The following is a 16,449-nucleotide window of genomic DNA, read 5'->3' on the forward strand; positions in this document are numbered from 1 at the left end:
TGAAGCGCTTACTATGTGCCAAGCACTGTTCTGAGCCCTGGGGGAGATACAGGGTCATCAGGTTGTCCCACACGGGGCTCACCGTCCCCATCCCCATTTTCTAGATGAGGGAACCGAGGCCCAGGGAAGGGAAGTGACTTGCCCAGGGTCACACAGCAGACCTCTAACTCCCGAGCCCGGGCTCTTATCACTCGGCCGTGCTGTTCTCTTGTCATTTATTCATTTATTCAGTCATATTTATTGAGCACTTGCTGCATGCACAGCACTGTACAGAGCGCTTGGGAGCGTACAATATAACAATAAGCAGACATCCCCTGCCCACAGCAAGCTTTGTTCTTTCATTATCATTTTTATTGAACGCTTACTGTTTTCAGAGCGCTGACCTAAACACTTGTCCGTATTATTATTATTATTATTATTATTATTATTGTCCTCTTGTCCTCTCTCAAGCGCTTAGACCAGTGCTCCTCACACAGAGAGCGTCCAAGAAGTACCTCAGATCGAGCGATTAGATTGTCAGCTCCGTAAGGGCAAGGATCGTGCCTACCAACTCCATTCTATCTGGACTCCCCTAAGCGTTTAGTCCAGTGCTCTGCACATCGGGAGGGCTCGATAAATACCTCGGATCGCTTGGTAGATTACCGGTCCGGCGCTTAGAACGGTGCCCGGCATATAGTGAGCGCTTAAGAAATACCGTCATCATCGTCAGTTCCTTGAGCACAGAGATCCTCCAAACAGCTCTTTCGTATTGCACTCTCCTAGGTGTTTAGTCCATCACCCTGCACACAGAGAGCGCTCACTACATACCTCGGATTTATCGGTAGATTGTCAGCTCCTTGAGCGCAAGGGTTGTGCCTGCCAACTCTTGTTATATTGGACTCCCTTGGCATTTAGTCCAGTGCTCTGTACGCAAGCAGCGCTCGGTAAATACCACATCAGCTCCTTGAGGGTGAGAGTTGTGCTTACCAACTGTATTATATTGGACTCCCCTCGGCATTTAGTCCATCGCTGTGCACCCGGGCGGCGCTCAGTAAACCCCACCGATGGATTCCCCCGAATCCTCTTCCGACAGGGTCGGCTACCTGGCTGGATGTTTGGTCAGAGCCCTGCAAGAGAAGCAGCCAGAACTGCAGATCAGCAACAGGGACCTGCTCTGTGTTCAAATCGCCGGGCTCTGCCACGACTTGGGTAAGCCTTCCAGTCCCGAAAATCACCGTAATTGGGGTTTTGGGGCACTTACTAGGCGCCACGGACTCTACCAACTCTACAGAGAAACAGCGTGGCACAGCGTAAAGAGCCCGGGCTTTGGAGTCAGAGATCATGGGTTCAAACCCCGGCTCCGCCAGTTGTCAGCTGGGTGACTTTGGACGAGTCACTTCACTTCTCTGTGCCTCAGTGACCTCATCTGTAAAGTGGGGATTAAGACTGTGAGCCCCCCGTGGGACAACCTGATCACCTCCCCGGCACTTAGAACAGTGCTCGACACATAGTAAGCGCTTAATAAATGCCATTATTATTATTATTATGACTAAGCTGTGGGGTAGATCGAAGCTAATCAGGTTGGACCCAGCCCCTGTCCCACAGGGGTTCACCGTCTTCATCCCCATTTGACCGATGAGGGAACTGAGGCCCAGAGAGGTGAAGCGACTTGCCCAAGGTCACAGAGCAGACAGATAATAATAATAATAATGATGGCATTTATTAAGTGCTTACCATGTGCAAAGCACTGGAGAGGTTACAAGGTGATCAGGTTGTCCCACGGGGGGCTCACAGTCGTCATCCCCATTTTCCAGATGAGGGAACTGAGGCCCAGAGAAGTGAAGTGACTGGCCCAAAGTCACCCAGCTGACAGTTGGAGGAGCCGGGATTTGAACCCCTGACCTCTGACTTCAAAGCCCGGGCTCTTTCTTTCACGGCTCCTCCGCATCTCTTTTAGGTCACGGGCCCTTTTCCCACATGTTTGATGGAAGGTTCATTCCCCAGGCCCGCCCGGATAAAAAGTGGAAGGTACGAACTGGCCCAGGCCCCCACGTAGGGGGAAGGGTCCATTTGGGGGGAACTGGTGCTGGGGGAGAGTCATTTTGGGTTGGGGGGCTGGAGCTGAGGGAGGATTATTCCTGGGGAGCTGGAGCCGGGAGGGTTATTTTCGGGGAGCTAGAGCTGAGGGAGGATTATTCCGGAGGAGTTGGACCCGACGGGGGGCGGGGGATTATTTTGGGGGAGGCCGGGGGCGGCCCTCCAGCGGGAAAAGTCTCTGAGCAGGTGGACGAGCCCAGCTGGAAGTCCAAACGAGAGGAGGAGGAAAAGCGGGAATGGAGAATCAATCAATCAATCGTATTTATTGAGCGCTTACTGTGTGCAGAGCACTGTACTAAGCGCTTGGGAAGTGCAAGTTGGCAACACATAGAGACGGTCCCTACCCAACAGTGGGCGAGAAGAAGAGGAGAAGGAAAAGGAGGTTATGAAAAATCTGGCCAGCGCTGAGAACAGTGCTCTGCACCTAGTAAGCGCTTAATAAATGCCATTATTATTATTATTATTGTCATAATAATAACAATGGTGATGATGATGGTATTTGTTAAGTGCTTACTATGTATCAAGCACTGTTCTAAGTGCCGGGGTAGATATAAATTAATAAGGTTGGACCCAGTCCCTGTCCATCCTGGGGCTCACAGTCTTCATCAATCAATCAATCAATCAGTCGTATTGAGCGCTTACTGTGTGCAGAGCACTGTACTAAGCGCTTGGGAAGTCCAAGTTGGCAACATACGGAGACAGTCCCTACCCAACAGTGGGCTCACATAATAATGATAGCATTTGTTAAGCGCTTACTGTGTGCAAAGCACTGTTCTAAGCACTGGGGAGGATACAAGGTGAGCAGGTTTTCCCATGTGGGGCTCACAGTCTTCATCCCCATTTTACCTACAGATGAGGTAACTGAGGCATAGAGAAGTTGAAAGTGACTTGCCCGAGGTCACACAGCTGACCGTTGGCAGAGCCGGGATTTGAACCCATGACCCCCGACTCCCAAGCCCGGGCTCTTTCCGTTGAGCCGTGCTTCATCCCCATTTTCCAGATGAGGGAACCGAGGCCCAGTGAAGCGACTGGCCCAAGGTCACCCAGCAGACGAGTGGGAGAGCCGGGACTAAAACCCAGGCCCTTCTGGGCCCGGGGCCCGGGCTGTAGCCACTGGGCCACCGTGCTTCCCTTCCCTCCCCATTTTTCAGCACGAAGTGGCATCCATCGAAATGTTCGACCACCTGGTTTCCGCCAACAAGCTGGAAGCGGTCATGGAGTCTTACGGTCTCGTCCTGCCCGAGGACTTGGATTTCATCAAGGAGCAGATCGGAGGGCCCACTGAGGCCTGGTCCGAGGACGCCTCGGTGAGTCGCCGGACGGGACGGAAGGGCTGGGCCGGGGGCCGGTGGAGTCTCCCTGGCAACCGCCTGCCGGGTTGGGGCACCTTGGCGCCTCATCATCATCAATCGTATTTATTGAGAGCTTACTGTGTGCAGAGCACTGGACTAAGCGCTTGGGAAGTCCAAGTTGGCAACATAGAGAGACGGTCCCTATCAATCAGTCAATCCATCGTATTTATTGAGCGCTTACCGTGTGCAGAGCACTGGACTAAGCGCTTGGGAAGTCCAAGTTGGCAACATATAGAGACGGTCCCTACCCAACAGTGGGCTCACAGTCTAAAAGGGGGAGACAGAGAACAAAACCAAACATACTAACAAAATAAAATAGAATAGATATGTACAAGTAAAATAAATAGAGTGACAAATATGTACAAGCATATATGCATATGTACAGGTGCTGTGGGGAAGGGAAGGAGGTAAGATGGGGGGGATGGAGGGGGGACGAGGGGGAGAGGAAGGAAGGGGTTCAAATCCCGGCTCCGCCACTTGTCAGCTGGGTGACTTTGGGCGAGTCACTTCGCTTCTCTGGGCCTCAGTTCCCTCATCTGGAAAATGGGGATGAACCCTGTGAGCCCCACGTGGGACAACCTGATTACCTTGAACCCCCCCAGCGCTTAGAACAGTGCTTTGCAAATAGTAAGCGCTTAATAAATGCCATTATTATTATTATTATTATGGGCACTGGGCAGGGGCGGGCTTTGTCCGTCCGGTTCCGCGAGTACATCAGGGACCGAGCTGGGGGGCTTGGAGGGGGGCTCCATCGATCCGTCCACCCACCCTAGACTGTGGACTGTGTGAGCCCACTGTTGGGTCGGGACCGTCTCTCTATGTGGCCAACTTGGACTTCCCAAGCGCTTAGTCCAGTGCTCTGCCTCAATAAATACGATTGATTGATTGATTGATCCACCCAATCCCTCCCTCCCGCCCCCCGTTCATCTTGCCGGTGAGCAGCTCAGAGTGGCGGGAGGTGGGCAGCCCTCGGGGGGCACGGGGATGAGCGGGTGAGCGCTCAATAAATACGATTGAATGAATGAATGAGTGCGTATTTATTTATCTATTTAATTTGTACATATTTATTCTATTGATCTTATTATGTTAATAGGTTTTAGTTGTGTTTTGTTTACAGATGAGGTCACTTGTCGACGGCCACCAGGAGGACTCCGCCCTCTCCCCGTGGCCCTATCAAGGCCGGCCCGAAGAAAAGAGCTTTCTCTACGAGATCGTGGCCAACAAGAGGAACGGCATCGACGTGGACAAGTGGGACTACTTTGCCAGGTACCCAGCGGCGTTCTCAGAAGAGCACAAGGCGCCCAGGTTTCGCCCGCGGTCTCTTCGCTGAAAATTGGCGGGGCGGGGGGCGCGTCTAGACTGTGAGCCCACTGTTGGGTAGGGACCGTCTCTCAATGTTGCCAACTTGGACTTCCCAAGCGCTCAGTACAGTGCTCTGCACACAGGACGCGCTCAATAAATACGACTGATTGATTCTGGAGTGTGGCCCCGGCTCTTGGGCTCTCCGAAATTCTTCTGCAGGGATGGCCACCCTCTGGGCGTCCAAAACAACTCGGCTCCTCTGCAGAGACCAGAGATCCAGAAACAGCGTGGCTTAGCGGAAAGAACCCGGGCTTGGGAATCATTCATTCAGTCGTATTTGTTGAGCGCTTACCGTGTGCGGAGCACTGGACTAAGCGCTTGGGAAGTCCAAGTTGGCAGCATCTAGAGACGGTCCCTACCCAACAGTGGGCTCACAGTCTAGGCGGGGGAGACAGAGAACAAAACTAAAACATATTAACAAAATAAAATAAATAGAATAAATATGTACAAATAAAATAAATAAATAAATATTCACTCATTCATTCGTTCAGTCGTATTTATTGAGCGCTTACTGTGTGCAGAGCACTGCACTAAGCGCTTGGGAAGTCCAAGTTGGCAACATACAGAGACGGTTCCTACCCAACAATGGGCTCGCAGTCTAGGCGGGGGAGACAGAGAACAAAACTAAAACATGTTAATAAAATAAATAGAATAAATATGTACAAATAAAATAAATAAGTAAATATTCATTCATTCATTCGATCGTATTGAGCGCTTACTGGGTGCAGAGCACTGCACTAAGGGCTTGGGAAGTCCAAGTTTGCAACATACAGAGACGGTTCCTACCCAGCAATGGGCTCACAGTCTTCTGCACACAGTAAGCGCTCAATAAATGCGATTGATTGATTGATTCCTCTCCCCCTCGTCCCCCTCTCCATCCCCCCATCTTACCTCCTTCCCTTCCCCACAGCACCTGCATATATGTATATATGTTTGTACATATGTATTACTCTATTTATTTTACTTGTACAGATCTATTCTATTAATTTTATTTTGTTAGTATGTTTGGTTTTGTTCTCTGTCTCCCCCTTTAAGACTGTGAGCCCGCTGTTGGGTAGGGACTGGCTCTAGATGTTGCCAACTTGTACTTCCCAAGCGCTTAGTACAGTGCTCTGCACACAGTAAGCGCTCAATAAATACAATTGATTGATATGTATATATGTTTGTACATATTTATTACTCTATTTTACTTGTACATATCTATTTTATTTATTTTATTTTGTTAGTATGTTTGGTTTTGTTCTCCGTCTCCCCCTTTTAGACTGTGAGCCCGCTGTTGGGTAGGGACTGTCTCTGTATGTTGCCAACTTGTACTTCCCAAGCGCTTAGTACAGTGCTCTGCACACAGTAAGCACTCAATAAATACGATTGATTGATTGATTGATTGATCATGTGTCGTGGGTTCTAATCCCAACTCCGCCTCTTGTCAGCTGGGTGACTTTGGGCAAGTCACTTCACATCTCTGGGCCTCAGTGACCTCGTCTGTAAAACGGGGATTAGAAGTGTGAGCCCCGTGTGGGACGATCTGATTGCCTTGTATCTACCCCAGCGCTTAGAACAGTGCTCATTCATTCAGTCGTATTTATTGAGCTCTTACTGTGTGCAGAGTACTGTACTAAGTGTGACCTTGGGCAAGTCACTTCACTTCTCTGAGCCTCAGTTCCCTCATCTGGAAAATGGGGATTAAGACTGTGAGCCCCCCGTGGGACAACTTGATCACCTTGTATTCCCCCCCAGCGCTTAGAACAGTGCTCTGCACATAGCAAGCGCTTAACAAATGCCATCATTATTATTATTATTATTATTACTAAGCACTTGAATAGTAAGCGCTTAACAAATACCATAATTATGAATTATTACTATAATAACTTTGTTCCTCTGGAATGTCTCTGCCGGGATCCACTATCTCCTTGGACTGTAGAACAGAGAAACAGCGTGGCTCGGTGGAAAGAGCCCGGGCTTTGGAGTCAGAGGTCGTGAGTTCAAATCCTGGCTCCGCCACTTGTCAGCTGTGTGACTTTGGGCAAGTCACTTCACTTCTCTGGGCCTCAGTTCCCTCATCTGTAATATGGGGATTAAGACTGTGAGCCCCCAGTGGGACAACCTGATCACCTTGTAACCTCCCCAGCACTTAGAACAGTACTTTGCACATAGTAAGCGCTTAATAAATGCCATCATTATTCATTAGAACAACATGGTTTTCCTAGATTCCTTAGGTTTCTCCGGACTATATGTTGCCGATCTGTACTTCCCAAGCGCTTAGAACAGTGCTGTGCACACAGTAAGCGCTCAATAAATACGATTGAATGAATGAATGAATGACTCTCTCTGCAGGGATCCACTGTCTCCTTGGACTGTAGAACAACATGGTTTCCCTAGATCCCTTAGGTTTCTCCGGACTATATGTTGCCGATCTGTACTTCCCAAGCACTTGGTACAGTGCTGTGCACACAGTAAGCGCTCAATAAATACGATTGAATGAATGACTCTCTCTGCAGGGATCCACTATCTCCTTGGACTGTAGAACAACATGGTTTCCCTAGATCCCTTAGGTTTCTCCAGACTATATGTTGCCGATCTGTACTTCCCAAGCGCTTAGTCCAGTGCTGTGCACACAGTAAGCGTTCAATAAATACGATTGAATGAATGACTCTCTCTGCAGGGATCCACTATCTCCTTGGACTGTAGAACAACATGGTTTCCCTAGATCCCTTAGGTTTCTCCGGACTATATGTTGCCGATCTGTACTTTCCAAGCGTTTAGTACAGTGCTGTGCACACAGTAAGCGCTCAATAAATACAATTGATTGAATGAATGACTCTCTCTGCAGGGATCCACTATCTCCTCGGATTCTAATGCAACACGGTTCCCCTAGATTCCTTAGGTTTCTCCAGACTAAATGTGCCGATCTGTACTTCCCAAGCATTTAGTCCAGTGTGCACACAGTAAGCGCTCAATAAATACGATTGAATGAATGACTCTCTCTGCAGGGATCCACTATCTCCTTGGACTGTAGAACAACATGGTTTCCCTAGATCCCTTAGGTTTCTCCGGACTATATGTTGCCGATCTGTACTTCCCAAGCGCTTAGTCCAGTGCTGTGCACACAGTAAGCGCTCAATAAATACAGTTGAATGAATGAATGCCTCAGTCACCTCATCTGGGGATTAAGACTGTGAGCCCCACGTTGATGGCCTGAACACCATGTATCCTCCCCAGTGCTTAGAATGGTGCTTTGCACATAGTAAGCGCTTTACAAATGCCATCATTACTATCATTATTATTATTAAGTGCATTCTATCCACTGCGCAGTTCTGCACCTTCAACCAATCGCTCGGGTCGATGGAGCGCTTATTGTGTGCAGAGCTCTGTATTAAGCATTTGGGAGAGTACCATACCCCAGACACATTCTCTGAAATGTCCTCTCCATCCCCCCCCACCGCCTTACCTCCTTCCCTTCCCCACAGCACCTGTATATATGTATATATGTTTGTACATATTTATTACTCTATATTTTACTTGTACCTATCTATTCTATTTATTTTATTTTGTTAGTATGTTTGGTTTTGTTCTCTGTCTCCCCCTTCTAGACTGTGAGCCCACTGTTGGGTAGGGACTGTCTCTATATGTTGCCAGCTTGGACTTCCCAAGCGCTTAGTCCAGTGCTCTGCACACAGTAAGCGCTCAATAAATACGACTGATTGATAAATGAATGACTCTCTCTGCAGGGATCCACTATCTCCTTGGATTCTAATCCAACACGGTTTCCCTAGATTCCTTCTGCAGGGACCTCCGTCCCTTGGAATCGAGAATTAACGTGGTTTCTCGGCAGGGACCGCGCTTAGAACAGTGCTTTGCACATCGTAAGCGCTGAACATTGAATAAAGCAGCACGAGAAGCAGCGTGGCTCAGTGGAAAGAGCCCGGGCTTTGGAGTCAGAGGTCATCGGTTCAAATCCTGACTCCGCCAATTGTCAGCTGTGTGACTTTGGGCAAGTCACTTACCTTCTCTGGGCCTCAGTTCCCTCATCTGTAAAATGGGGATGAAGACTGTGAGCCCCCTGTGGGACAACCTGATCACCTTATATCCCCCCAGCGCTTAGAACAGTGCTTTGCACAAAGTAAGCGCTTAACAAATGCCATCATTATTATTAGAAGCAGCGTGGCTCAGTGGGAAGAGCCCGGGCCTTGGAGTCAGAGGTCGTGGGTTCAAATCCCGGCTCCGCCACATGTCTGCTGTGTGACCTTGGGCAAGTCACTTAACTTCTCAGAGCCTCAGTTACCTCATCTGTAAAATGGGGATGATGACTGTGAGCCCCGTGCGGGACAACCTGATCACCTTGTATCCCCCAGCGCTTAGAACAGTGCTTTGCACATAGTAAGTGCTTAACAAATGCCATTATTATTATTATTATTTAACAAGTGCCGTCATTATGCTTATTAATGACGTTTCGTCCCCCTCTCTATCCCCCCCATCTTATCTCCTTCCCTTCCCCACAGCACCTGTATATATGTTTGTACATATTTATTACTCTATTTATTTTACTTGTACATATCTATTCTATTTTACTTTGTTGGTATGTTTGGTTCTGTTCTCTGTCTCCCCCTTTTAGACTGTGAGCCCACTGTTGGGTAGGGACTGTCTCTATATGTTGCCAACTTGTACTTCCCAAGCGCTTAGTACAGTGCTCTGCACACAGTAAGCGCTCAAGAAATGCGATTGATTGATTGATCTATTCTATTTATTTTATTTTGTTAATATGTTTGGTTTTGTTCTCTGTCTCCCCCTTCTAGACTGTGAGCCCACTGTTGGGTAGGGACTGTCTCTATATGTTGCCAACTTGGACTTCCCAAGCGCTTAGTACAGTGCTGTGCACACAGTAAGCGCTCAATAAATACAATTAATTGATTGATTGATCTATTCTATTTTATTTTGTTAGTATGTTTGGTTTTGTTCTCTGTCTCCCCCTTCTAGACTGTGAGCCCACTGTTGGGTAGGGACCGTCTCTCTATGTTGCCAAGTTGTACTTCCCAAGCGCTTAGTCCAGTGCTCTGCACACAGTAAGCGCTCAATAAATACGATTGATTAATTGATTGATTATTAATCCAGAATAACTCAGTCTCCCCGGACTGTCTCCGCAGGGACTGCCACCACCTGGGAATCCAGAATACCTTCGACTACAAGCGCTTCATCAAGTTCGCGCGGGTCTGCGACGTCGACAAGAAGAAGCACATCTGTACCAGAGACAAGGTAAGGTCTTGCGAAGGAAAGGAGCCGACAGAGGAAAGGGAGAGAAGCTGCGTCGTCCGGTGGCCGGAAAGACCTGGATTCTAATCCTGCTCCTCTGCTCCACTTGGGGCAAGTCACCTCCCTTCTCTAGGCCTCAGTTAACCTCGTCTGTAAAATGGGGGGGTTAAGACTGTGAGCCCCGTGTGGGACGTGGACCGTGTCCGATTCGATCAGCTTGTACGTACGCCGAGTTGAGTGCAGTGCCTGGAACGGAGTAAGCACTTAACAAATGCCATCGGGGATTGGAAAAGGAAAGGAAGAGATAATGATAATAATAATAATGGCATTTATTAAGCGCTTACTATGTGCAAAGCACTGTTCTAAGCGCTGGGGAGGTTACAAGGTCATCAGGTTGTCCCCCGGGGGGGGCTCACAGTCTCAATCCCCGTTTTCCAGGTGAGGGAACTGAGGCCCAGTGAAGTGACTTGCCCAAAGTCACCCAGCTGACAGTTGGTGGAGCCGGGATTCGAACCCGTGACATCTGACTCCAAAGCCCGGGCTCTTTCCGCTGAGCTGCGCTGCCTCTCCAGTGGTGTCTCACCGTTGGAGTTTTCTTTTAATTCATCACTTTTCAAAGGGGAAAATCACCACGCTTCATTTATGATTTTTGCGCTCTCACACAGCCATCTGTTTCAATGTTGTAACATGACAAAAAAAACTCTGGAGTTTCTGTTTTGGTTCGGGCTGAATTTCCTGATTCATTCATTCATTCAGTCATATTTATTGAGCGCTTACTGTGTGCAGAGCAGCGTGGCTCAATGGAAAGAGCCCGGGCTTTGGAGCCAGAGGTCACGGGTTCAAATCTCGGCTCCGCCAATTGTCAGCTGGGTGACTTTGGGCAAGTCACTTCACTTGTCTGGGCCTCAGTTCCCTCATCTGTAAAATGGTAACTTTACATCTGTAAAATGGTAATTGGTAAAGTGTACCAAGCGCTTAGTACAGTGCTGTGCACACAGTAAGCGCTCAATAAATACAACTGAATGAATAAAATGGGGATTAAGACTGTGAGGCCCCCCCATGGGAAAACCTGATCACCTTGTAACCTCCCCAGCTCTTAGAACAGTGCTTTGCACATAGTAAGCGCTTAATAAATGCCATTATTATTATTATTATTATTATTACTAAGCACTTGGGAAGTACAAGTTGGGAACATATAGAGACGGTCCCTACCCAACAATGGGTTCCTGATGATCCCTTTCTCTCTAAAGTCCCAGAAATGATCTCAGTTCATCAATCGTATTTATTGAGCGCTTACTATGTGCAGAGCGTTCAGTTCTACTGTAAACTTACACAAGACTGTAAATCCGTCACAGTCAGGGAAAGTATCTGCTAATTCTGTTGTATTGAACTCTCCCAAGCGCTTAGTGCAGTGCTCTGCACATAGTAAGGGCTCAATAAATACCATTGATTAGCTCCAAGCTGGAGCCTTGCTTTCATTTGGGTCAGAGAAGCAGAGGCCTAGTGCTTTGAACATTGCACATGGCTTAATAAATGGTGGTATTATTATTATTATTTTATTTTTATTATTATTATTGGAAAGGAACATGGGCCTAGGAGTTGGGGACCTGGGTTCTAATCCCAGCTCTGCCATTTGTCTGCTGGGTGACTTGGGGGAAGTCATTTCTCTGTTCCTCAGTTTCCTCAACTGCCAAATGGGATGAAATACCGATTCTTCCTCCCTCTTAACCGTAGTTACTGTGTCCAGATTGAATTGTATTTTCCCCAGTACTTATTACAGTGCTTGGTACATAAGACTTAACAGATATTATAATATCTGTTATAACAGATATTAAAATATCCCCTTCCTTCCTCTCCCCCTCGTCCCCCCTCCACCCCCCATCTTACCTCCTTCCCTTCCCCACAGCACCTGTATATGTGTATATATGTTTGTACATATTTATTACTCTATTTATTTTACTTGTACATATCTATTCTATTTACTTTATTTTGTTAGTATGTTTGGTTTTGTTCTCTGTCTCCCCCTTTTAGACTGTGAGCCCACTGTTGGGTAGGGACTGTCTCTATATGTTGCCAACTTGGACTTCCCAAGCGCTTAGTACAGTGCTCTAGCACACAGTAAGTGCACAATAAACATGATTGATTGATTGATCTATTCTATTTATTTTATTTTGTTAATATGTTTGGTTTAGTTCTCTGTCTCCCCCTTTTAGACTGTGAGCCCACTGTTGGGTAGGGACTGTCTCTATATGTTGCCAACTTGTATTTCCCAAGCGCTTAGTACTGTGCTCTGCACACAGTAAGCGCTCAATAAATAGGATTGATTAGATTATAATAATAATGGTAATAATAATAGTCGTAATAATAATGATTGTGGTATGTGTTAAGCGTTTACTATGTGTTCAGCACTGTTCTATGCACTGGGGAAGGTGCAAGGTAATCAGGTGAAACATTCATATTTACCATTTAACAATATTTACTATTTAAACATAAATACGTACTATTGTCCATATTTACTATTCTATTTATTTTGTTAATGATGTGCGTCTAGCTTTATCTCTATTTATTCTGATGACTTGACACCTGTCCACATGTTTTGTTTTGTTCTCTGCCTCCCCGTTCTAGACTGTGAGCCCGTCAAGTAGGGACTGTTTCTATATATTGCCAACTTGTACTTCCCAAGCGCTTAGTACAGTGCTCTGCACACAGTAAGCTCTCAATAAATACGATTGAATGAATGAATAAGACCCAGTCCCTGTTCCACATGAAATTCAAAATCTCAGTAAGAGGGAGAACAGGTATTGAATCCCCATTTTCCAGATGAGGTAAGTGAGTGCTCAGTTAAGGGCTCAATAAATACGATTGACTGAATGAATGATTGAATGAATAATAATAATAATGATGATGTCATTTATTAAGCGCTTACTATGTGCAAAGCACTGTTCTAAGCGCTGGGGAGGATACAAAGTGATTAGGTTGTCCCACGTGGGGCTCACAGACTTAATCCCCATTTTACAGATGAGGGAACTGAGGCACAGAGAAGTCAAGTAACTTGCCCAAAGTCACACAGCTGACAAGTGGCGGATCCGGGATTTGAACCCATGACCTCTGACTCCAAAGCCCGTGCTCTTTCCACTGAGCCACGCTGCTTCTCTAATGAATGACACCCAGTCCCTGTCCCACATGAAATTCAAAATCTCAGTAAGAGGGAGAACAGGTATTGAATCCCCATTTTCCAGATGAGGTAACTGAGCGCTCAGTTAAGCGCTCAATAAATATGATTGACTGAATGAATGAATGAAGCCCAGTCCCTGTTCCACATGAAATTCAAAATCTCAGTAAGAGGGAGAACAGTTATTGAACCCCCATTTTCCAGATGAGGTAACTGAGCGCTCAGTTAAGCGCTCACCGTCTCTATATGTTGCCAACTTGTACTTCCCAAGCGCTTAGTACAGTGCTCTGCACATAGTAAGTGCTCAATAAGTACGATTGAATGAGTGAATAAGTACGATTGACTGAATGAATGAATGAAACCCCGTCCCTGTTCCACATGAAATTCAAAATCTCAGTAAGAGGGAGAACAGGTATTGAATCCCCATTTTCCTGATGAGGTAACTGAGCGCTCAGTTAAGCGCTCAATAAATACGATTGACTGAATGAATGAATGAAACCCAGTCCCTGTCCCACGTGAAATTCAAAATCTCAGTAAGAGGGAGAACAGGGATTGAACCCCCATTTTCCAGATGAGGTAACTGAGCGCTCAGTTAAGCTCTCACCGTCTCTATATGTTGCCAAATTGTACTTCCCAAGCGCTTAGTACAGTGCTCTGCACATAGTAAGCGCTCAATAAATACGATTGAATGAATGAATAAATACGATTGACTGAATGAATGAATGAAACCCTGTCCCTGTTCCACATGAAATTCAAAATCTCAGTAAGAGGGAGAACAGGGATTAAATCCCATTTTCCAGATGAGGTAACTGAGCGCTCAGTTAAGCGCTCAGTGAATACGATTGACTGAATGAATGAATGAAACCCACCCAGTCCCTGTCCCACATGAAATTCAAAATTTCAGTAAGAGGGAGAACAGGGATTGAATCCCCATTTTCCAGATGAGGTAACTGAGTGCTCAGTTAAGCGCTCAATAAATACGATTGACTGAATGAATGAATGAATGAAACCCAGTCCCTGTCCCACAGGAAATTCAAAATCTCAGTAAGAGGGAGAACAGGTATTGAATCCCCATTTTCTAGATGAGGTAACCAAGCGCTCAGTTAAGTGCTCACCGTCTCTATATGTTGCCAACTTGTACTTCCCAAGCGCTTAGTACAGTGCTCTGCACATAGTAAGTGCTCAATAAGTACGATTGAATGAGTGAATAAGTACGACTGACTGAATGAATGAATGAAACCCCGTCCCTGTTCCACATGAAATTCAAAATCTCAGTAAGAGGGAGAACAGGTATTGAATCCCCATTTTTCAGATGAGGTAACTGAGTGCTCAGTTAAGTGCTCAATAAATGCGATTGACAATGAATGAATGAATGAAACCCAGTCCCTGTCCCGCATGAAATTCAAAATCTCAGTAAGAGGGAGAACAGGTATTGAATCCCCATTTTCCTGATGAGGTAACTGAGTGCTCAGTTAAGCGCTCAATAAATACGATTGACTGAATGAATGAATGAATGAAACCCAGTCCCTGTCCCACAGGAAATTCAAAATCTCAGTAAGAAGGAGAACAGGTATTGAATCCCCATTTTCTAGATGAGGTAACCAAGCGCTCAGTTAAGTGCTCACCGTCTCTATATGTTGCCAACTTGTACTTCCCAAGCGCTTAGTACAGTGCTCTGCACATAGTAAGTGCTCAATAAGTACGATTGAATGAGTGAATAAGTACGATTGACTGAATGAATGAATGAAACCCCGTCCCTGTTCCACATGAAATTCAAAATCTCAGTAAAAGGGAGAACAGGTATTGAATCCCCATTTTCCAGATGAGGTAACGGAGTGCTCAGTTAAGTGCTCAATAAATACGATTGAATGAATGAATGAATGAAAGAAACCCAGTTCCTGTTCCACATGAAATTCAAAATCTCAATAAGAGGGAGAACAGGTATTGAACCCCCATTTTCCAGATGAGGTAACTGAGTGCTCAGTTAGGTGCTCAATAAATACGATTGACTGACTGAATGAATGAATGATTGAAACCCAGTCCCTGTTCCACATGAAATTCAAAATCTCAGTAAGAGGGAGAACAGGTATTGAATCCCCATTTTCCAGATGAGGTAACTGAGCACTCAGTTAAGCACTCAATAAATACAATTGAATGAATGAATGAATGAGACCCAGTCCCTGTTCCACATGAAATTCAAAATCTCAGTAAGAGGGAGAACAGGTATTGAACCCCCATTTTCCAGATGAGGTAACTGGCGTTCAGTTAAGCGCTCAATAAATACGATTGAATGAATGAATGAATGAAACCCAGTCCCTGTCCCACATGAAATTCAAAATCTCAGTAAGAGGGAGAACAGGTATTGAATCCCCATTTTCCAGATGAGGTAACCGAGCGCTCAGTTAAGTGCTCAATAAATGCGATTGACTGAATGAATGAATGAAACCCAGTCCCTGTCCCACATGAAATTCAAAATCTCAGTAAGAGGGAGACCAGGGATTGAATCCCCATTTTCCAGATGAGGTAACTGAGCACTCAGTTAAGCACTCAGTAAATACAATTGAATGAATGAATGAATGAAACCCAGTCCCTGTCCCACATGAAATTCAAAATCTCAGTAAGAGGGAGAACAGGTATTGAACCCCCATTTTCCAGATGAGGTAACTGAGCACTCAGTTAAGCACTCAGTAAATACAATTGAATGAATGAATGAATGAAACCCAGTCCCTGTCCCACATGAAATTCAAAATCTCAGTAAGAGGGAGAACAGGGATTGAACCCCCATTTTCCAGATGAGGTAACTGAGACCCAGAGAAGGGAAGTGACCCGTCCAAGGCCCCACAGCAGGCCCGTGGCAGAGCCGGCATCAGAAATCTGGACCTCTGATTCCCAGGCCTGGGTTCTTTCCACCAGGTCGTGCTGCTCCTCTAAACGTCACAAGAGCACGGCCCTGGGAGTCAAAAGGATCGTGCCGACTTCGCCACTTGTCTGCTGCGTGACCTTGGGCGAGTCAGTTCACTTCTCTGGGCCTCAGTTCCCCCATCTGGAAAATGGGGATGAAGACCGTGAGCCTCATGTGAGACCGGGACTGTGTCCAACCCGATTTGCTTGTATCTTCCCCAGCACTTAGAACAGTGCTTGGCACATAGTAAACACTTGACACATGGTTAAGCACTTGACAGATACCATAAAAAAAAGAAACGATACTGGAGGGAAGTTGTGGGTTTATCTTTTTTTTTT

At 46.3% G+C, this 16,449-nt stretch overlaps 1 protein-coding gene across 1 annotated transcript in view; it reads left to right on the forward strand.

Annotated features, from left to right (window-relative positions):
• The window catches only part of SAMHD1 (SAM and HD domain containing deoxynucleoside triphosphate triphosphohydrolase 1), a 71,708-nt gene that overhangs the window by 31,007 nt on the left and 24,252 nt on the right, over positions 1 to 16,449 (forward strand). The window contains exons 5-9 of the mRNA XM_038750237.1: positions 1,073 to 1,188; positions 1,937 to 2,007; positions 3,228 to 3,383; positions 4,546 to 4,694; positions 9,932 to 10,040. Coding sequence (XP_038606165.1) covers positions 1,073 to 1,188; positions 1,937 to 2,007; positions 3,228 to 3,383; positions 4,546 to 4,694; positions 9,932 to 10,040 — 601 coding nt within the window. The remainder of the gene's footprint in view (positions 1 to 1,072; positions 1,189 to 1,936; positions 2,008 to 3,227; positions 3,384 to 4,545; positions 4,695 to 9,931; positions 10,041 to 16,449) is intronic.

The sequence above is a fragment of the Tachyglossus aculeatus genome, chromosome 8 (assembly GCF_015852505.1).
Source record: "Tachyglossus aculeatus isolate mTacAcu1 chromosome 8, mTacAcu1.pri, whole genome shotgun sequence".
Taxonomy (NCBI): Eukaryota; Metazoa; Chordata; class Mammalia; order Monotremata; family Tachyglossidae; genus Tachyglossus; species Tachyglossus aculeatus.